The sequence below is a fragment of the Eucalyptus grandis genome, chromosome 1 (genome assembly GCF_016545825.1).
Source record: "Eucalyptus grandis isolate ANBG69807.140 chromosome 1, ASM1654582v1, whole genome shotgun sequence".
Classification (NCBI taxonomy): Eukaryota; Viridiplantae; Streptophyta; class Magnoliopsida; order Myrtales; family Myrtaceae; genus Eucalyptus; species Eucalyptus grandis.
In genome coordinates, this window is record NC_052612.1 from 1 (window position 1) to 23,242 (window position 23,242).

General features: G+C 40.7%; 3 protein-coding genes across 5 annotated transcripts; 1 reads left to right on the forward strand and 2 right to left on the reverse strand.

Annotated features, from left to right (window-relative positions):
* Window positions 1-140: 140 nt before the first annotated feature.
* Window positions 141-5,885, reverse strand: LOC104450633 (magnesium transporter MRS2-1). Its single transcript, XM_039303476.1, has 6 exons — window positions 5,711-5,885; window positions 3,704-4,310; window positions 2,544-2,672; window positions 2,124-2,459; window positions 1,979-2,026; window positions 141-1,082 (listed from the first exon to the last, which is right to left on the reverse strand). Exons 2-6 carry the CDS (start codon window positions 4,292-4,294, stop codon window positions 840-842), a joined length of 1,347 nt encoding a protein of 448 aa, XP_039159410.1. The 5' UTR covers window positions 4,295-4,310; window positions 5,711-5,885; the 3' UTR covers window positions 141-839.
* Window positions 5,886-8,788: 2,903 nt separating this feature from the next.
* On the reverse strand, window positions 8,789-10,407 carry LOC120289052 (chaperone protein dnaJ 8, chloroplastic-like). The gene is made up of 3 exons (XM_039303516.1): window positions 9,943-10,407; window positions 9,707-9,775; window positions 8,789-9,167 (listed from the first exon to the last, which is right to left on the reverse strand). Exons 1-3 carry the CDS (start codon window positions 10,162-10,164, stop codon window positions 8,985-8,987), a joined length of 474 nt encoding a protein of 157 aa, XP_039159450.1. The 5' UTR covers window positions 10,165-10,407; the 3' UTR covers window positions 8,789-8,984.
* Window positions 10,408-17,334: 6,927 nt separating this feature from the next.
* Window positions 17,335-22,811, forward strand: LOC104450635 (shikimate O-hydroxycinnamoyltransferase). Of its 3 annotated transcripts, none has more exons than XM_018875938.2 (3): window positions 17,335-17,620; window positions 20,332-20,804; window positions 21,652-22,811. In XM_018875938.2, exons 2-3 carry the CDS (start codon window positions 20,379-20,381, stop codon window positions 22,561-22,563), a joined length of 1,338 nt encoding a protein of 445 aa, XP_018731483.1. In that variant the 5' UTR covers window positions 17,335-17,620; window positions 20,332-20,378; the 3' UTR covers window positions 22,564-22,811. The 3 variants fall into 3 exon arrangements, with proteins under 3 accessions (XP_018731483.1, XP_010063585.1, XP_010063583.1); XM_010065283.3 differs by having other exon boundaries at window positions 17,335-17,586; XM_010065281.3 differs by having other exon boundaries at window positions 17,336-17,596.
* Window positions 22,812-23,242: the final 431 nt, after the last annotated feature.

Genomic DNA, 23,242 nt, shown 5'->3' on the forward strand with positions numbered 1-23,242 from the left:
ATTGCACTTGCCTAAATGCACCATGCGACACAAGCGTTACACCAGCTTATGCTTCTCCGACATTTGCGTAGTTGGCCTAGTTGCCGCATCGAGGACAGCGTGGCATTTCTATCTTTGTGTGAGCATGTCTGTTCTGTTTCCACTCTGGTTTCTCATTAAATAAATGGACATCGGGCGGCGGTCCAAACAAGGCCCCCCTCCATGAGGGCATGTCTATACCTAATCTATCAGAATCGATTAAAGTATACAGCATCATAAGTAGGGCAACTGCGAAGTAAAGGTAAAAACATAGATACTGCAGACATTGCAGGCAGTAGCTCACACAAAGGTGGCAACGGTCACCTAACGGGCTCTTCAAAACTTACCCAGTAGACCCACCAAATCAGAGCTTCAAATTATTTGTACTGGTTGATTAGGTAGCTGGACCATCGTCCCTTGAAAGCACAACCAATTACTCTTGCCAAAGGATACTCCTAACATTTTATCGCCCTTTCAAATACCACGGTTGAACCTATCGAGCCCAACACGACAGCAGCAGTCCCGGATCAAACGGATCTTAACCGGCTGGAGACTGTATGAACTGAAAACTTTAAGACCACAGTCGCGCATTCTTAGCCTCCTCATTGACATTACATTTAACACAAAGTACTTTTGAGGTTCATTCTTTTTTGTGCAGTTTTGGTATGAGCTCACATCGAAAGAACTGACGATGAGAACCCATTTTTTCCTCATTTTTCTTCTGCCTCCATGCCATACCTACAGGGCTGGAATGCGCAGCTATACGAAAGAATAGCAATTGATGAATTCCATCCGCCAAGGATCTAGATATTCCCGACACATTACAGAGGCATGAGTCGCCTGTACCTGTAGAAACACACCAATGCACTGAAAATGACTAAAAGGCATCCTCCTGTTATGATGAGGACCCACTGAAATGCATCGGCATTGTCGAATAATGAGATGTCGAAGTTCATCCCAAAAATTCCCGCCACCACACCGAAGATAGCAACAACGAAAGTCGCAGTTGTCAGCAGCAGCTCAAATTGTATCAGCTGGTTTCGACATTGTCCTGCACACAAGGTCTGTGATTAGAGTATCTTCGAGCAAGCCAAGAAATATCGTAACATGTAGAAAGAGAAAAAGAACAGAAGTGTAGAGAGAAAGAAAAAAAGGAATGTCCAACTTGCTCTGCTCTATCTTAAACTATCCTGTGTGGTTAAGTTTTAGACAGCAATAAGCAAAATTTTGCTTTCCTGCCAAAATAGAAAATATTACCAAATTTTAAAATTACAAAACAATTATGTACGTTTCTAAGTGTCAAAACTAGTATACTGTGACAGTTTTCAGTGTTTCGGGACAAGAGAAAGTCAAAATGCATCCATCCAATATTTGAAATTAAATAAAAGCAAAAAGTTGAAATCTATACAAACACAACCGTAGAATAGCAAATTCTAGTGAGTTTCATAAAGGTAAATTTCCAAACATTAGCAAAAGTCCACTTAGTTTTATGAACTTTTAAGTGCATTCATTCTAAGGTTATACGTCAAAATGCATCCATCACATATTTTAAATTAAATAAAAGAAAAAAGTAAAATCTATGCAAACACAACTGTAGAGAATATATAGAATAGCAACTTCTAGTGAGTTTCATAAAGGTAAATTTCCTAACATTAGCAAAAGTCCACTTAGTTTTATGAACTTTTAAGTGCATTCATTCTAAGGTTAAACGTTAGAGAGAATTTCAACATCCATTTTCTTCTTTGCCTCAGTAGCAACGATGACAAATAAGTAGCAACACATATATATTGCAGCCACACTGTCACCAAGCTATATGTGGCAGAGTCAGCCCCCCCCCACACACACACACACTTTGCCTGGCAACTTTTTTTTTAGAATTTTAAACTCCCATAGCCAATTTCCCAGAAGACATAAGTCACGAAAATCATCATTCAAACAGAAGATAAAGAAACAGGCATACCAGCTGAATGTTAATGAAATCTTCTGTGTCATCAATGTACTCCTTCAGCTGAAATGCATAACAAACAAAGTGATTAATATGTTTCCTCTATACCAAGTATAAATGAAAAGAAGACTTAAAGAAAGAAAGTGAGACTAGTGGATACCGAAGTCAACTTATTTAAAGTGTTGTCAATGACAACAAAATAAGCTTCCAACAGCATCTCCAGCTCTTCTATTCTATCCGTAGAGCTTTCTGAACTCCTCATGCTCTCATGCCGGCTCCTCGCTATACTTAGGCTCTTCTCAAGCTTTCGGCCATCACGAGGTGAAGAAATGGGAGAAACAGGAGCAGAAAGGGATTGTGCAACATCATTGGACCTGTAGCCGATCGAAGACTGATCAATATAGTACGATGACTCCACTCTCCGTTTCTTCTCAGTGAGATACATCTCAGCCATGTCTCCGTCATCATCCATTAGCTGTTCTATCTCATCCCTAACCTAAACCAGTGCAGCCGATAAGTGCGAGCAGAAGGAAAGGTAGTCAGATTATGAAGACAAGCACAAAACATTAGCAGGGACTACCTTCTGAACTCTCCTGGTCAATGCCACAAGTCTGCTTTTCAAACGCCGAACACGCTCCAAATTTAATGTACTGATCTTCGAAGTTAGTTCATCCAGCAATGGATAAGCTTCAATTTCTAGTTCTGCCGCCTTCAAAAAAATTTGAGAACACAGCCATTAATTAGAAAAAGTTATAAAAAATATTGAGAATATGGCGACACAAGTGACCACGACTTTCATATGTAAGAAGCATCAACCACTCTAAAATTGCAGTCCATCCACTGATCTCACCCTTCCTTTTAGTGATCCCATTACATATCACCCGTACTCCAATTCCCAATTTGGGGGGTGGGTTAGGGGGACTCTTCTATGTTTGGGCCAAGACTTAAAGTTTAACTACCAATTAGCATCATATTATAAAAATGCTCTCTTTAAAAGTATTCATGAATGTATACACAAGAATGGCAACAATCTAGGAAAAGACTGCATGAGGGACAGCTTTTCAAAAAGTATCCTTCCATGTGATATGTACCTAAATTTTCCATGACCACAGTTGAGGGTCTAAGTAAAGCTATAAAAACTATATGTTCAAATATTGCAATGCTTAAGAAATTGTAAATCGTAAAGATGTACAGTATTCCTTTACCTGAATGCCTTTACATTACTGAACGAGTAAATTCTTAAAACATACATACCCCTTTCTAGATGCACTTACAACATTGAAGGAGATAGAATCACAAGCATTTGACAAGTATGGGACATTTGGGTAAAATCAACTTCCTCACAAGTTCTATAAATTTCATGTCAGTAAATTAATTCGTACCAGGTACAGCCTGAATCATGAACAAAAACCTTAGAAAGTACAATATCTACATTTTCGTACTCAGGATACCGAGTCATGACGTTACAAACTGACTGCAAAAGTCTCAGGAGAGTCACAAATGCTTAAATGGATTGTTTCATTAATTTCTAAACGCAAGCATTCCCTCGACATACTCCACCCTCAAGGCAAAATAAGACAGAAGTCCACCCTATGTATTACCCAAACTTGTAAAGAGTGCACTAATCCTAAAAGGCATGCTGTCATTGATAACAAAGCCATGTAACAATTAGAAGTTGTGAATTAAATGAAAGAGTTGACAAGCATAGGATTTAGGTCTTAACATCATCATATCACAAACCTGAGAATCAAGAAAAGTACAAGCAGTTTCTAAAGCAACTTCAAGGGCCCGAAACTCGAAAGGCAAATAATCCGGGGAAGTGTTGCCAAACAAATCATCAAAGTTTCTACTTCCTCTCCTACTGCTCAAATCTGCACCTTCTGGTTGCCAAACCTCACCTGCCCCAGCTGTTGTCAGCCGCTGCTGTAGCTCCACCACATACTGCAACACATAACTATCGAGGGAGTTCAAAAGCAAAACCTCATCTGCTGTGATAATACATCGAATTTGCTCTAAGTTAGCAACTATAGCCTTCTCTCTCCCGAGAATTGTAGAGGGGTAAACAAACAACGGATCAAGCAGGCGCAAATCACGGGCTGGAAGGTCACAACGGCGCATCATTGTGAACTTGTCAACCTCGATGATCTCAGAATGCCCAGAGGTATCAACACGAATCCATGACCGAAGACCTTGACCTCGTTTCTTAAGACCTATAACATCCATGCTTTGGAAAGGCTGACGCCCATGCCCATATGAACGGTTAGATGCTTCTTTAAGGTCAATAGCTGACGCAGGTCTTGGGGGGAGGAGGCGTTCTTTGAGATCTGCCATGAATAAACTTGAAATGCTGCAATACACCAAAAGATTAAAAGCATAAGATCACTGACATTGGAACTAGCAGAAATATTTTTACATTTTAGCACATCTAGGTGCCAGATTGTCTGTGTTTGTATAAACCTTGACATTGTCCTTTCAACTCAGAACCTCCTTAAACCACCAAAGAGAACTAATACAGAAATTCCTCCTACTGATGGTAACACCTAACTTGTGAGGAAAGATAAAGGCGAAGATGTCAACGAATCTGGAAGCTCTGACTTTGAATTGTTAAAGCCCTGCCAACATGCTTAGAGTCTTTCTACATGCGTGAGGAGAAATTGATGCCAGTGACAGACATCAACCACCTTGTCATTGCCCATAGCAAATATTGCCATTTCCTTTCATTTCAGCTTTTAGGCATTATTTGTCTGTAATATCCGGAAAGTGACAGTGTATCAAATAGCAAACAAATCGAAGACCTAATAGGGATAACTCTGTATTCGTTACTCTTTGCAGATAAGAAAGTTTACCAAAATTAGTGAGGTTCTATGCAGTCCTCCCTGTGTTAGTTAAGTCCAAAACCTAGACGATCACAATGTTGATCGGGAGTATTGAGTGGAAATCTAATCTATCAGATAGTATATATAAAGTTAGTTTCAAAAATAGCTCTAATTGTCTTTGAATTGCATTCAATTGTCTATCTTTATGTCATGAATGTCCAGCCAACCGATGGACCATGAATGTCAGATGAAAACGATGGGTTTGGTAAGCTCGTAAATAGAACACATGTTCAGCCAATCGTGCCACACCGTTGTACTTCTACCTCAAGATTAATGAAGTGAAGCTTTTCATGATGTTTGGTCACAAATCATTTGTATTTTCGATTAGCAAACTACCAGACACTTCTGTTTTAACTTGCAGCAACATCATTTATATATACGTCAATAATCCTTTTCAAACGTCAGACCTTTCCTATTTGGTTCTCTGGAATTTGGATCATCAACAGAAAATGATCAAAAGCCGAATATGCAAAGACATTCGAATCCCATTCTATGACAAGATAAGTTTATCCTTCCCAAAGTCTTCCCATCATCACGGAGCAAGAACAGCAAATTTAACTCCCAAGCTGTTATTGTCCAGCAAAAAGGCGCATCACCATGTTCACAAGGACCGAAAAAGAACCGAAACGCGACATGAAAACTAGTCATTTTCCTGCCATCCCAGCCAACCATTGAAGCTCGTACCCTTCCACAACATGGGTTCATCAGTTTTGACACCAGAAGCTCGATATTTTCATTGGAAAGAGCACATAGAAAGCCCATCTCGCTTACCATAAGCTGGACCGACATCGAATTGCAGACAAACGACAGCGACGAAACTGGGTTTGAGCTGAACCCACGAATACGCAAGCGTGAAGATGAGCAACTTTACCTTCAGCTGAGAGAGAACTAGGCTCTTCCTCAGGCGGGAGTCGATGAACCCAAATCGATGATCAACGACCCATGATTGAACTGAAACTAACCAATCATTGCCACGCTGAAAAAGGAAGCGACTTGAGTTCAAAGGTGGAAACTTTTCGAAGTGGGCTATCCTCGATCCGATCTTCGAGTGGAGGAGAAGATGTAAACTTCGGATTCCGAAGTGGGTTCCTCCTCCTCTCTCGACTGCGAATTTCTCGTTCCGGAGGATTCGTTGGTCGGTTGGCAGCTCCTATTGAATTCTTCTTCTTTGCGACGGTGGATTGGAGTTCGGACACGGATCGATTCTTCTAGTCGCTAATGACAGCACGAGGAACGCGTGTTTGTCTTAAGATAATGGCCTTATTATCTATTGTGAAGTTTCCTCATCATTAGCATCGCGATGACTTTAGAGGCAGGCCATCTCTTCAAGAAAAGGACGAAACAGAATCCTTCAAAACGGACCCAGATTAGAGAAGAAGTTTTGAGGACGTTGCAAAGGACGAACTCGGTCTACGTTGTTGTCTTGGGAATCTCAAAAGATTGACACAGATGTTCATATGATTACGGTTTTCTTTTCGAGATCTAAAATGACGTAAGATTTCACATTCGATCTTGGCTCCTTGCTCCCTTCGTCTTTGTAAGTGTGTTAAAAAGGTTAGACCTAATTTAATGGCGGAAATGATAAACCAAATCGAATACAATTCTCCATAGGAGCGAAAGACCCAAAGTCTGCTAAAACGTGGGTCAAGTTTGGAACACGCTGCAAAGTAGACAAAAGTTTGAAAGTGAGTGTAGAGATAAATAAAAAAAAAAGGTTTGGCAACATGCTTGGCTCATGATCAAGCCTATTAAAGACTTAATCTATGTACTTTCTTTATTGGAAATAGCTATCTGAATTTCATGATCTACAAAAGAACATACTTCTTCTTAGATGCTTTAATCTTGACTTGGATAATGTTATTTTCTAGCGGATTTGATAATTGGTTTTCACTTAGGACCTAATTGTTAACATAATAAATAGTACATGATTCTATTATTTTGTTCCTGAGAGTAAATTTGGCACATAAATTCGTTTGATAAATTTTTTTGTTCCTAGGACTAAAAATCTTTTTTTTTGTTTCCAAAAAATAGATTTAAAATAAAATCAAGAAGTGCAAAAAAATTACTTCTTTATTTCTGGAAATAAATTTAGAATCAAGCTCAAACCTATTTTCCTTTTTCCTTTTTTTCTTTCCTCCTTCTCTCTTCTTCTTCCCCCTAACCAATCATTGGCCACCGCCATCATCAACAACTGGCCACAAAGAAAGAGGAAGAAGAAGAGAAAAGAAAAAAGAGAAAAATAAATAAAAGTATTAAAAAATTAAAAGAAATTAAAAAAATTAAAAATCTTACAAAATGCATTTCTATTCAGAGAATAAAAATTTTGGACAATTATAAAAGTTTTTAAATGCTCAAAAATTGTTCCCAAAACATAATAAAAATAGTCATTTCTTATCGAAACTATTCTCGAAAATGAATGATTACTAAATGTATCCTTTTGTACAAGAATTCATCCAAACTAATCTTGATACCTTAATATCCCTAATTGGCTATTAATGCTATAGCCATAGCTATTCGACTCAACTACTTTACCCTTAATTTAGTGATTTACATGGTAAAGTGATTATCTAAGTAGCACCAACACGCGACACCTACATGACATGTTGATTTGTTGTTTTTCAAAAATATGAATTTCGACACGTTGAAACGCGTATACTAAATGTATATTTTTATACATACATGATTTTTATAATTATTTTAATCAAATTAAGTTGTATCAAATTCGCAAATAAATAAATAAATAAAATTATAAATAATTTACTTCAAAACATTAATCCATAATTTGTTAATATCATCCATTATTTTAATTTGATAAATTCAACTCCATTTTAATAATTCATAAAACTTCGAAGGAAAAAGAAGTAATCCGCATTCGGATTTACGCGTCAGAGCATGTAGGAAAGAAGAGAAAAAACAAACTTGAAAGATGAACTTTTATAATTAAGTTTTTCTTCTTTTCCTATTTATTATTTTATTATTATTAGTTTTTACATATTTACATTTTGAACTTCATTTATTGAAAATTTTTAAAATTGATCTCGTGTATGTCGAATCACATATCGAAATTCCGGACTTAAGTGTTGGAGAATGTCGAGAGAGTATTTAGCACATGTCGAAAAGTGTCAGACAAATGTTGAACAAGTATCAAAGTGTCCAACACGACATTAAAGCTCTCAAAAATTGTTGATACTTCCTGAGTAGCGACTGCTAAGAGACATTAAAAATTTCAAGTCCCTCAATTTGGTAGCTAGAGATATTAGGTGCTGCATAAGGTACAAAGAGTTGGCCGACAGCCAAAAAATGGTCAGAGAATGCATTGATAGGCAAGGATCCTTGAAGACTTTCATAGTTAGCCAAAAAGAGAGAGAATTTAATAGCTTGCTTTTAATACCGTATTCCAGAATCTAAGACAAAATCTTCGTATGTGGTAAAATTTCAACTTTTCTTCGCCAGGTTCTTTCCTTAACTGGTTCTTTAATGATGTTAAAAAGAGCTCCTCTCCCTATGACTATGCTGAGATATCTTGTGCCCTCATACTCTTAAGGATATTCCTTTCATTTGGCAGAACTTTTATGAGGTTAAGACAAAGACGTACTACTTCATAATCTGGATTGCTGTCACGGTAAGGAGTCCTTTTCTTCCGTGTCTTTTGTTCCGGTGTTCTTCCTAATTGTCTTACCTGTACTTTAATTATCATGAACTTGTTTTCTTCTCCCTTCTTGCCCCAATATCTTTATGGCTGCTAATTTCTTCTTCTTTTTATCAAGTCAGGGGAGGCCCAAGGATGCACAAAACCTCCATTCTATGCCCACAATTGCTTTGTAGAGGATTGCATTAACATATGCAAATCCTTATACGGTGACGCCACCGGGAGGAAATGTGTCGACAAGGATCATTGTTGCCGCATCTAAAGTTTCTTGCTTTTTTGTGAATAATAAATAGACATTAATACATGAATGAGAAACTTTTATACTTTAATTTCATGTTATATTCTCTTATGAACACCTTGAGGTCACTCTTTCGACTGTACAATGGCCAAAACCATCATCTCTGTTTTGTTGTGGTACATATATACAGAAAAGGAATGACTCAGGCCCCACTTCCATCATATATAATATACAGACACAATCCCTGGGTTGAGATGATCAAACGTAAGGGTTGATATGTGATGAGTAGTCACGGATTCCCGCTCCTTCCCATCCCATCCATTCTTCCCACAAGTCCCAATCTGAATCATCCATCCCTCTCATCGGCTCATCAACCCTTTGCTCTTCCGACTCGTACATCTGCGGACCATTCGATTCTCCTCTGAAATTGCTCATCACAATCTGAATCAGAAACATTGAGAAAGGACTTTGATTAGCCAAGAGTATCGTCATAAAGAAAAGTTAAATTCAGAAGCTTCGTTGACCAAATAACAAATGAAAAAGAGAAAAGGAAAGAAGTCAAGAAGGACTTGTTTAGAGATTGTGGGTAGTTCTTATATCACGTTCAGATACTGATTATGTTAGCAGAACGCAGAAAAAGATTGGATAAGATGCCGATCCTGATGACAATGTCATCGCTTTCACTATTTCATCTAACACAACTGAGAAAAATAACCCAAATAACCTGACCCACCATTCGTTTGAATCAGGGAAGAGCGTTTTATACGTAGTTCTGTTCTCAACAGTCCCCACGAAAAGCTCTTGAAATATGATCACTCAATTGGTGAAAAATAAGCTAACGATTTTTTCTTGTTCGTTTGGTACCCAAACAGAGTCGACAAGCAAGCTGTCGTACATAACACCAATCATGTATAACCAAGTTAAGCTTGATCTTCGCGCGTCTAGTGAATGACTTTCTTCAAGGTGGAATTTTGGCTTACCTCATATGCTTCGTTGATTTCATGAAACTGCACCTTGCAATTGCTTCCTCTGCATACGTCTGGGTGATACTGAAACAAACACAGAAACAAAGCCAATCAACTATCTTGATCAAATAGTGGCAGACTTATGAATCTGCAACATTTGAGTATGCAACTTTTAACATGGAAAACCATTCGCCAAACTAAATCATTTGATTCATAAGTGAACTGTCATATGCAGAGGACGCGATTGAGACCTGCAAAGCGAGCTGTCTAAAGGCCTTCTTGACCTCAGATTTAGAAGCACTGCGATGAATTCTGAGAGTCTTGTAAGGATCTGCAACGGAAGAAGAATAAGAGCAAGAGATTTTAACCCCATTTTTACAGGCCTTCCTCTTCTCCATCAACGTCCTTTCATTATTCTTGAGTTGAATCCAAGAAGACCCGTTCTTGCCCATCAAACCAGCAGCGCAGGCCATGCCTCACAAATGATATGACTGAAGAAAATGAAGACCAACAGATAGCACGAGTATAAAAGATCCCACAATCCAAGCACCCACAATATAACTCTCCCTTATATATACACAAACTTGCGAAGATACGAACGGCTTTTGCTTGTGGTCGTGGTATTTGAACTTGGAAGGTGGGTTTTGAAAAGATCAACAGGCAGGACAATTTGGAAACGCGCTTTAATAGGAAGGGACGAGACGTTGAGAGAAGGAGAGGAGACGACCCTTCGCTCGGCTTTCTTGACCCTTTGAATCTTGATTTAACGCTTCCTTTAGGGGCAGTTCAATTATTGTTATCTAAGGTGACTTCACTTCTGATGTTGGGTGAGATCTATTTAAACGAGGGAAACCCCACATCTCATTAGGATTATACCATTCAACAGAGAGAGAGCGTGTGATGTTGAGTAGTCAATACAGATGATGCTGAATTTATATTGAATTGATATGCAGGTAGAATCTGGATTATCTTAATGAGATGATAATGTCAACAATTTATTATATAAAGGGTAGACTATGATGGTATGAGAGAAAGTAGAATATGATATAACCCTTTATTTGGTTATGAATGACGACTTTTGCTATGGACTTATTTGGGGGTACATTCTCAGTGCGTTCAGACTAATTCCTGTGATTCCATCTGTCCTTCTCCACTTGCCTTCCAAGGTTGAAGCTTTAGCTATTTTAAGGCACCAAGATCATTTAGTTTATTTTATATTTTTTAATTATTTTTCAAGTAATACCGTTAATCAGCTTAATGGTTACTTCACTTCTAAAACCACCGAACTGGTTTGACCTTTTCAACGCAAATGGTTGTGTTCATTTACAAGCATTCACATGCTTTGTCTTGTCTTTGAACCGGCTTGCTATCTTCTCGAACCCTCAATTTGATGCCTTCTCCGAAGAAATCATTCATTTGAATATAACAGTCTAAAGCGCAGTCATATGACGGACCCAATCTTTCTCATCTCAGAATCAATGAACAAGAGGAAAAAAGTTGGAATGCAAGCAAAGAGTAAAAAGGGAGGGAATTATTGAAGGAATCAGCGAGTTTTCCGTCATACTTGACTGTTCTAAAGGAGATTATATTGTGAGGAAGCTCTCTCTCGCCATGGAAAATGTGTTACAAATGAATACAAAATAGAGCCACCAGAGATGTCCGAATTTTTTTATTTGTGCAATATCGCAATAATGACAAAGGTATGAACACGAATCCACAATTGAAGCCTTGACCTCATTTCTTAAGACCTAAAACATCCATTCTTTGGAAAGGCTGACGCCCAGGCACAAATGAACGGTGAGATGCTTCTTTAAGGTTGCCGGAGGAGCTGTTCTTTGAGATCTGCCATGGATAAACTTGAAATGCTGCGATACACCAAACAATAAAAAGCATAAGATCACTGACATTGGAACTAGCAGAAATATTTCACATTTTAAGAGCATATTCAGGTGCCAGATTGTCTGTGTTTGTATAAGCCTTCACATTTTCAACTCAGAACCTCCTCAAACCACGAAAGAGAATTAACACAAAAATTCCTCCTACTAACGGTAACAGCTAACTTGCGAAGAAAGAGAGAGGCGAGATATCAATGACTCTGGAAGCTCTCACTTTGGATTGTTCAAGGCCTGCCAACATGCTTAGAGCCTTTCTACATGCGTGAGGAGAAATCGACGCCAGTAACAGACATTAACCGCCATATCATTGCCCGTGACGAATATTGCCTTTTCCTTTCATTTCAGCCTTTAGGCATTGTTTGTCTTCAATATTCCAAAAGAGACGGTGTATTAGATAGCAAAGGAATGTGAAGAGTTAATTGGGATAACTCTCTGTTTGCTGGTTTCGAAAAGTAGCTCTAAATGTCTTTGAATTGCATTCAATCCTGTGTATTTATGTCATGCATGTTCAGCTCACCGATGGATCATGAATGTCAGACAAAACCGATGGGTTTGGTAAGCTCGTAAATATAACCCATGTTCAGCCAATCGTGGGACTTTGTTCAAGCGAAGCATTTCATAATGTTTTGTCACGAAACATTTGTATTTTGTATTGGCAAACTATCAAATACTTCTGTTATAACTTAACTCGCAATCCTAACTTTACTGCAGCATCATTTATATTAACATCAATAATCTCTTCTCTAACGTCAGACCTTATCTACGAGATTCTCTGGAATTTGGACCATCAACAGAAAAGCATCAAAAGTCGAATATGTAAAGACATCTGAATCTCATTCTATGTCAAGATAAAGCTCATACTTCCTCAGGTTTTCCCATCATCAAAGAGCAAGAACAGCAAAAAATAAAAATAAATTGTGAGCTGTTATTGTCCAGCAAGAAGGAGTACCATCACGTTCGCAAGCACGGGAAAAACATAGAAACACAAGATAAAACCAGTCATTTCCTCCCACTTTCCGAGCTAACCATTGAAGCTCACCACCTTCCACTTCACCGTTGTATCAGGTTCTCAACACAAGAAGCTCGAAATTTTTCATTTGAAAGAGCATATAGAAAAAGCCATCTCGCTTTCCATAACCCGCAAGAAGAGAGAACTAGGCCCTTCCTAAAGCGGGGTGGATGAACCCAAATCGATGATCAATGACCCATTATTGAACTGACACTAATCAATCGTTGCAACGCTGAAAAAGGGCGCGACTTGAGTTCAAACGTGGAAGCTTTTCGAAGTGGGCTTTTCTCGATTCGATCTCCGAAAGGGGAGGAGAAGCGGAAAACTTCGGATTTCAAAGAGGGTTTTCCTTTTCTCTATCGATTTCGATTTGCACGTTCCGGAGGGCTCGTTAATAGGTTGGTATCTTCTATTGGATTCTTCTGTGCAATGGTGGATTGTGATCTTAATATGGATTGATTGGGAGAATTACCAAAAAAGTCCTAAACCTATTGCAATTGTGCCAATTCAGTCCTAAACTTTTTTTTTTTGGCCAATTTAGTCCTAAACCTTTTATAATTGTGCCAATCCAGTCCTTCCGGCCAAAATTAGCTGGCCAGACAGCCGGCGAACAATTTTTTAATAATTTTTAAATTTTTTTCGAATTTTTTAATTTTTTTCAATTTTTTTCAATTTTTATTTTTATTTTTTACCTCCTTCTTCTTCCTCGCGGCCGGCGCCGGCCGCAGGCGAGGGCCGGCGAGGCTGACCTCGCCGCCACCTGCGAAGGCGAGCCTCGCCCGGAACGGCGAGGCCGCCGTCACCCACCCAAGGCGAGGCTCGCCTTCGCCGGTGGCAAAGCGGGGCAAGCGAGGGCGAACCTCGCCCAGCGACGGCGAGGCCGCCGTCGCCCAGCCAAGGCAAGGCTCGGCCTCGCCCGACCATGGCGAGGCGAGCCTCGCCAGATCCGGCGACGGCGGCCTCGCCGCCACTAGCGAGGCGTAACCGAGATCGGCGAGGCTCGCCTCACCATGGCCGGGCGAGGCTCGCCTTGCCGCTGGCCGGCGGGGGTGAGCCTCGCCGAGCCGTAGGAAGAAGAAAGAGGTAAAAAAAAAAAAATCGAAAAAAATTAAAAATTGAATTTTTTTAAAATTATTAAAAAATTGTTCGCCGGCTATCTCTCCGCCGGCGTCCACGTCAGCTCCGGCCGGCCAATTTTGACCGGAAGGACTGAATTGGCACAATTATAAAAGGTTTAGGACTAAATTAGCCAAAAAAAAGTTTAGGACTGAATTGGCACAATTGCAATAGGTTTAGGACTTTTTGGTAATTCTCCTGGATTGATCAATCAATCATTCAACCCTTTCCCTTTCTATGGTGAAGTTTCCTCATTAATCATCATTAGCATTATGATCTTAAGACAAAAGTAATTTCTTTTAGAAAAGGTTGAAAGTCGCACACTTGTTCTGCATGATAACGTTTCCATTTTTCTATTCTTTTGTTTCCTCTAATAGAAAAATAACAGAAATCCATTTGAAAACGTCAATTAATTTTTCTATTTTCCAGAATAGAAATGTAGTCAAAAAAATAGATTTGGAACGGAAACAAAAATAGAAAAAAAAATAACTTCTTACTCTAGCGAATAATTTTTAAAAATAAGTCATTTTTTTCTTTCTTTTCCTCTTCTTCCTCACTTTTTGCGCCATCATCCGCCACCCCGACATGCCGCCATTCGTTGCTGTCTGCCACCCCCTCCCACCACCATTCGTTGTTGCCAGCCCACCGCTCACCACCCTCGCCATCTACCACCCACCGTCGCCATTGCCGGCTACCATCCACCGCCCCCCATGACCGGCTAGAAAAGGAAGAAGAAGAGAGGAAAAAAAGAAAAATCTCAAAAAAAAATTATTAAAACAGTAAGTTTACATCATAAATATATATATGAATCGTACCAAACACATTCATGTTCTTCTTTTAATCCGGGAATATAATTTTTGTATAATTATCAAATTCGTTATTTTACTTAGAAACTGTTCCAATAAATAGAAAACAATTATTTCGAAAAGAAATTATTCCGGGAATAGAATTATTATCAAGTGCGTCCTTGGTATATGTTGTCTTGTAAATCTCAAAGGATTGATCCAAATGTTTACATAGTTATGGTTTTTCTTTTTAAGATTTAAAGTAATATTAAGATCTTACATTTGCCCCTTTCTCTTTCCGAGAGCGTTGAAAAGGCTACACCCAATTATCGATAAACTTCAGAAATTAAATCGGATGCTATTCAGAATTCAGTGTCTAGAATAATTTATGATAGATGAAAGATTAAATTTTCTTAGAAGATTGTTTATCCAAGTGGATGTGGGAGATCCTAAACCCACTCAAACCGTGTGCCGAGTCCAGCAGCTCAACAAGCCCAAGTTTATTCTAGATATAGGGCCCGTTTGGTTCGGCTTTTGGGGAATGCATTTGCCAAAATGCAAATACCTTTGGGTGAATGGGGTTTTCTAAAATGCAAATATTGTTTGGTAAAATTTGTATTGAAATACAACTTTGGCTAAAATACCATTTGGTAAAATTTGTATTTGTAAATTACTTTTATTAAATTTAAAAAAACAAAAAAAATTATATTTTTCTTTTTTGAAATCCGGCTACTCGGACCGCCGGATCCAGCGGCGGACCATCGGATCCGGCGGCCGATGGCCGGATCTCGGCCGCTTGGGTCGCGCGACCTCAGGCAACCGTCGCCTGGGGTCACGCGACCTCAGGCGACGGTCGCCGGGGTCGCGCTGGCGGCCGGATGGCCAGATCTGGCCGCCTGGGTCGCGCGACCTCGGGCGGTCGCCCGGTCGCGCGATCCGGCGGCCGACCCGGGTCGCGAGATCCAGCGACGGCCGCCGGCTCGGGCGACCCTCGGGTGGCGGTCGCCGGCGCGCGCCATCCCTTCGCCGGTGGTCGTCGGCCTCGATCGACGCAGCTTGGAGAGGTTGGAGAAGATGAACAGTAACCAAGCTACTTGTATTCCCAGGATGCAACTTGCCAATGCACCCCAAGAGCTCCATTGGGCTAAAGGTCTTTAGACTCCTTTGGAGATGTAATTGCATCTTGCCAAAGTCGCGCAAAAATACGAACCAAACGCGTTTGCATTTGGCCAAAGGACTTTAGAGTCCAAATGAGCATTTGCAATGCTAAACCAAACAGGCCCATAATCTGTTTGCTTTCTTTAAGAAAAAATAATCACATCTCGTAATTTAAGAAAAGAAAAAGTACAATAAAATAGTTCTTCTTAATGACTCTGATCTTAACTAGGATGACATAATTAACTATTCTATTGTGGTTTTTCATAAATGGTCCTTAACCGTTTTTCATAAATGGTCCTTACTTATATGCGGAAACTCTATCAACACTAACCTTAACATCACTTGTTGACTAATGTTATAGGTGCAGCTGTTGTGCCTCTAATGTTTATACTGAATGGAGCATTCCGCAAGAGTGCCTTACCCTACGAAAGTGATTTGCAAGGGAAAATAGCGACTACTAAGTCAAAAATATGATACAGTCTGGTTGAATGTTTCAATATGACCTAATTGTTCCATTGTCTACATTCATTTGTGTGAAATATAAATTATCCAAGGATTTAGTCTCTACTAATCTATGTGAATGTACATAAATCGCTACATCCACATATGTTGACTAAGATTCTCTACGTATAGAGTGGTCAGTAGAGACACCTCCCAAATGTTATTCAAAGTAAGGAAATGTTCACCTTTCTCAAATGCTTGTTGATTTTTTTAACCAAACTGTCAAGGGTAAAAACTAATGAGTATTACACAACTTTATACAAAAATCCGAAATTTAAGTGGTTAGATAATGACATAAATCAAATTAAAGAGATTCTCTAGTCATGACTAATCCATGTCCGAGCTCAAGATTTTAACCCTCCAATCAGTGCTATATCTTTGGGCTAGAATTAAGAACATTAGAAGTTTGATTTCTTTGACAAAGCCATGACACGAGACATGGCAAACAGCAAAGGGCAAAGAGCGAAGGCATGCCGAACTCTCCCAAAAGGCCCACACCCCCCCCAAGGGCCCAGCAACGGCCCACGGGCCCGTCCCGATTTAGCCCTCTGCCTCTCGCCCTATGAAAGCCCAATCAAAAACTCCAGCCACAAAACCACGTACTTAGATATGATTTAAAGTGATAAAAACCCTCATGGATGTGCCAATTCACCTTTGTAAAATTCACCTTTGTAAACTCATTTATAGTTAATCAATCATCATATCCCTAGATGCTCCGAGTGCGTCGCCCATTTTGATATGAGCAAACTGCAACTCATCGTGATGATACAGAAGGATGGATAACAAAAGGAAAATAAATATGAAAAAAAATCATTTACTCTTTTTTTGAGCAATTTTATTGGGTAATCATCGACATGTTTATTATGTCTACAGAAATTCGGCTCGAGAACTAAATTGAAAAAAGATGGATTTTACTACCATAACAGTTTTTTAGATACGGTGAAAATAACAATTTACTCAAATGAGTCACAATTTTTTGAATGAATAAATCTCAAAAGGAATTTATAATTATTTATAATTTAATTTTTTGTGATAAAAATATGTTATCATTTTCAAAGTAAATTGAAAATATCACGCACTCATTTTTCAGAGAAGATATGTTCGTTACGTTTCGGACCGACAACATTTTTCAGAGAAGATATTTTCGTTACGTTTCGGGACCGACAACTGACAGCCCATGTGAACGAACGGATACAAGCAGGTACGCCCGCTCCTACTCTGGCCGGGGGGTAAAGCTTATGTCCGTGCAATGGGCAGCAATCCCAGACGGGGACCAAGAGCCCCAGAGCTAGGACGGCGGTGAAGACGACGGATCTTGCACGCCTTTTCTTCGTCAATTGAAACAACTCTATCTCTTTCTCTCTCCATCATCCTCTTGAGTTTCTTCTGCTCTGCAGCACCGACAGCGTTCGCCTCCATTGAAGCTCGCAGGTGATTCTTGGTATGTTCGCAGCAAACACTTTGTGTAAGCGGACAGCTCTTGCGTTTCTCCCTTTATCTTCCTTTGTTCGCATTTCATCTGGACCCGTTGTCAGTTGCCTTGCCGCCGTTTGTAGGCAGATCACGTCGAGGTATCACTGGGGGTCGATGCCTTCAACTTGTGTTTGTATTTTTTACTTTTTCAAAGACCGTTTTGTTGAGCATGGCAACGAATTTGTGAGTCAAATTATTGCAAGAATTTCCGTTTCGTTTCGCGTTTTTTGACTGGAGTTAACCTGTTCAATGAACTCCCAACGCAATCTTCGGGTGCGTTTGGGAAATGCTTTCCAAGGGGCTTTGGGGGGCTAAAGGCCTTTGGGCCAAATTGAAAGTGTTTAGGAACTACTTTTCAAGGGACATTGAGGGAAAGCTAGCATTTGCAAGGTTGAAAGGCCAAGGTAAGTCCTAGGCTGCCTTGGCTTTCAGCATTCTCAAAATGTCTCCTGTCACTCTTCATGCTATTGTTCATCTTCCTTCTCTAGCGGCGTGACTGATCAGAGGTGAGAGGCGAGCTCGAGAGGCCGGCGAGGTCACGACTGAGGTTGGCGAGGTCACAGCGACCGTCACCGGCCAGTTGCGCGACCTGGCGACTCGCGGCGACCGCTTGCAAATCCCAGTGACCACCCACAAGTCACGTCGTTGCGACCCAACTCTAGGTCGCGTGACCTCAGGCCCGACCCAAATCTGGGTTGTCGGAGGTCGCACGACCTAGATCTGGGTCGCCGGAGGTCACGTGACCTCGCGGTGACCGGCATGACCCAGATTTGGTCACTGCGAGGTCGCCAGAGGTCACACGACCTCGCGGTGATCGGTGTGACCCAAATCTAGTCGCCACAAGGTCGTGCAACCTCAAGCATGACCCGGATCTGGGTCGCCGGAGGTCGCACGACCTCACTGCGACCCGACGTGACCCATATTTGGTCACCGTGAGGTCGCGCGACCCAGATTTGGTCGCCACGAGGTCGCACGACCTCCAACGACCAGAGGCTACCTGAGGCCGCCTACCTCGCCAGGGAACTCTTTCATTTTTTTGATAATTTTTTTAATTAATCACCAAAGTCCTTTGTAAATGTAATCTTTCCAAACACTATTTTACTCAAAGGAACTCCACAATGGCTTTCAAAGTACAATTTACCAAACACGGTTCTTTTTCCCAAAGGCTTTCCCCAAAAGCCTTCCAATTCCTCTTCCAGCTAATTATTTTCTTAGAAAAATTGTGAATTTTGATTAGTGGGGGTTGGTCTTGTGGCGTCTTGGTCAACTCACGATGAATAAGCACCCATTTAGTTCAGCTTGGGAAAATTTTCTTACGGGAGTTTTTCAAAATACAAATAATGTTTGATGAATTATAATTTTAAAATGGAGTGTGAAACAACTTTGGCTTAAATGCCATTAATAAAACTTATAGTTTGTAAATGACTTTTATTTATTTTTATTTTTTTAGTTCAACCATCGGTGGCCAAAACAGTCACTGCTGGCAACCAAATATGACTACCAAACGATATTGCTTAAGCAAGCAATGCCGCCTAAGTCACGGCGAGTAGATGCTACTTGAGGTCGTGTGACCCAGGCATCACTTGCCTCATCACAACCAAGGTGATCGTTAGCTTCCGACCCCAGGCGAGCATGAGGGTCGGGCACATGGGAGGAGAGAGACGTGAGGCAAAGAGAGACGTGAGTGAAGAAAAGGAAGACGTGCTTAGGGTTTTTGTTTTATAAAAGGGCAAAAATGGAATTCACTTAGGAAATGAGGACAAGATGAGCAATTGACGTACTTTTTATTAAACCAAGGAAGTAGCATTCCGAAAATGCTACTTCTCATGGCACCTTTAGCCCTCAATTCCCCTAAAAGCCTTTGAAGTCCTTTGAAGATGCAATTGCATCTTCCCAAAACCCTAAAAAAGAAAACCCCAAATACTATTGCATTTGGTCAAATCCCTTTAAAACCCCAAAGCCCCTTTCATATGTTGAAACAAAGGGAGCCTCACTCGCCCCGACAAACACACCTCAATAGAGAAAGCTAAGCCAACCACTTGGTTTCTACCAACTTTATGATGGAGACTACCCATTTGGTTCGGTTTTTGGGAAATGCATTTGCCAAAATGCAAATACTTTTGGGTGAATGGGGTTTTCTTAATTGCAAATATCCTTTGGTAAAATTTGCATTGAGATACAACTTTGGCCAAAATACGCTTTGGTAAAATTTGCATTTGTAAATAAATTTTATTAAATTAAAAAAACAAAAAAAAATCTATTTTCTTTTTTGTAGTCCGGCCACTAGACCGCCGGATTCAACGGTCGGATGGCCGATCGCCGCCGGGTCGCGCGACCCTAGGCAATGATCGTCGGGGTCGAGCGACCCTTGGTCGGTGGTCGCCGGTGCGCACAACCGCCGGCCTCCGATCGGCTTCTCCACCGAAGAGATGAACAATATCGAAAGTTGCATTCCAAAAATGTAACTTCCCAATGGACCTCTACCCCTCCATTCCCCCAAAGCCCTTTCAACCCTCTTGGAGATGTAATTGCATCTCCCCAAAGTGCTCAAAAAATTGAATCAAACACCTTCGCTTTTGCCCAAACCCCTTTAGAACCCCAAAGCCCCTTCTACATGCTGAACTAAACAAGGCCTAAGGTATGGAAGCCTAATAAAGACTTGATTTCTTTTAACATTCTTGTTTCTCTTATGTGTCGTTGCAGTCTAGCATCCTCCGATCTGAGACACAAATTAGCATAAGGGCACTCGGATGATATCAACATTCTCAAGAATGATAATCAATGTTAAAGGGTCGACTATGGTATCCCCAGCTAAGGACACACCAAGATGTACCCAGTGGCTTGCGAACGTGGACTTGATGGTCCCGACCTTGCACACCCCTAGCGTGTACTTCTACCGACCGACTAGATCGGATGACTTCTTCGATTCTAGAGTGCTGAAAGAGGCGCTGAGCAAAGCTTTGGTGCTGTTTTACCCCGTGGCCGGGCGGTTGAAGAGGGACGAAAATGGCCGGATCGAGATCGATTGCAATGCCGAGGGCGTGCTGTTTGTTGAGGCAGAGACAAGCTCGGTGGTCGATGATTTCGGGGATTTTGCGACTTTGGAGCTCCGAAAGCTTATTCCGACTGTGGATTACTCTGGTGGGATATCCTCGGACCCTATTTTGGTGCTACAGGTGTGATTTCTCTTTTTAATTCTATTCCTAGAATTGGTTCATTCTTATGCTAATGAAGGTTGACTTAATGTGGGGAGGATGAATTCTCATGAACTCTTGGTGATACTCATGAAGATTCAAGGTCAGTAGGATTATCAGATAGAGATTGCTGAAATGATGATTTGTGATTCTACAACCGCAATTGAAGTGACAACAAAAATTGATCAGTTAATATTGATGATGGATAATTTCTTACAAAGGGGAGTCTGTTTCTAGCAACAAATGCGAACGTACTTAACGTAAACATAATTTGTTTTTAACGTTAACATAATTTGTTTTCAAGAACCATAGGCTCTTGGGTGTCCTTGTGCCCATGTGCTTCTCATCATACTTTGTGAGCTTTTGTCCGGAGAGTACTTTTGAAACCTCAAATGGAAGTTGGACCTTGATTTTGACAGTTATGTTCAATGCTCAGAGATAAAATCTCTCCCATTGAAAAGTACAAGCGAGGGATCCAAGTAGGTCATCTTGTACCAACTTTTTGGTTTGTTTTAGCTATGGTTTTATCAAACATCTTAACTTAAAACATTGAAGAAGACCTTTGTCTTTGACTCAGACCAGAGATAGTACACGCCAGCAACAATTAAGGGTTTCAGATTGGTGCCTTTAGTTTGCTTCTAAGTTGAGAGACCTGGCTGAGCGTTCCTGACTCTAGGAATTCATGCATAAAAAACAGTCCAATGAGCAAATTGATTTATCAAGAGTAAGCGCTTGGAAGCTAATGTTTGCTAGCAGTTACCAGTTCATCAAGTAGTTGGGTTCAAATCAGATTTCAGTGTTATTAATTTCGATTGTTTCCTTTATATAGGTTACATACTTCAAGTGTGGGGGAGTTTCGCTTGGTGTTGGCATGCAGCACCATGTGGCCGATGGATTTTCTGGTCTACACTTTGTGAACACATGGTCTGATCTCGCTCGTGGACTTGACGTTAAGCTCCCTCCATTTATCGACCGGACCCTTCTGCGCGCCCGTAGCCCACCACGGCCTCAATTCCCTCATATCGAATACCAGTCTCCACCTGCATTGCGAGTTTCTCCTGAAACTACTAATTCAGCTCCAGATAGCACTACTGTTTCGATTTTAAGAGTTACTCGGGAATGGCTAGACAACCTGAAGACACAGGCAGAATTAGATAATGGAAACACCACTAGGTATAGTTCCTATGAAATCTTGGCAGGTCATGTCTGGAGATGTGCGTGCAGAGCACGTGGACTTTCTGATGATCAAGACACTAAAGTGTACATTGCAACAGATGCACGGATGAGATTGTCTCCACCACTTCCGCAGGGTTATTTTGGCAATGGGATCCTCACAACCACACCAATTGCTGTTGCAGGCGATCTAATATCAAAACCAGTATCATATGCTGCACAGAAGATCCATGAGTCATTGGCGAGAATGAACGACAATTACCTAAGATCTGCCCTTGATTACTTGGAGCTCCAGCCTGATCTCTCAGCACTGGCTCGCGGGGCGCATACTTTTAGGTGTCCAAATCTGGGCATTGTTAGTTGGGTCAGGTTGCCCATCCATGACGCAGACTTTGGTTGGGGCCGCCCTATCTACATGGGACCAGGCGGAATTGCATATGAGGGATTATCATACATATTGCCTAGCCCAACCAGTGATGGAAGCTTGTCCGTTGCCATCTCATTGCAAACAGAGCACGTGAAACCGTTTGAGAAATTCTTCTACGACTTCCCTGGTGAGTCACCATGAAAAATGTGCAAGCTTGACGACTGAACGGTCGGTTTCTAATACCGATAGAGAAGAACTTTCATCTTTCCTTTTATCCAGTATCCTTGAAGAAATCTTTTGCGCATGTTATTCATTTGTCATGCATAAGTGCACCAATGCAGCTGTATGCCGCAATGGGGTCGGGTGCATCGCACAGTACTCAGAGAATTTGTCCTATATTTTGATGTTCAATTTATAATATAAAGCTAGATATGCTTTTCTGCTTTTGATTCCTGAGATCTATCGTCATGGATGAGGTGTTAAACTAGGTGTCAATGAACAACTCGACCAGAGAGCTACTGACTCCGTAAGTTCTTCCAGGTCTGTGAATTATGTCCACTTTCAGCTTTTGCCTGCCGAAATGCAGATGCATCATTGAAGTTGGAAGTTCTCGGATTTGAACGTGTGGCTTTGCCTTCATTTCTAAGATTGCATTTAAATACCGTATGGTTGGTTGAGCTTTTCCTGTGATGACTTAGAAGCGGTAGGAAACTCGGCCTTAACCATCAGTGGGGCCGGTAGGTCTAAAGAAAAGGGAGCGACAGAAAGAAACCTGGTATGGAGAATTAAATCATCAAGGTTAAGAGCTAAGATTCGTTTCCCAGAAAGTTCTGCTCATCACACAAACAACCAACCGCCAAAACTTCACTAGACTATAACA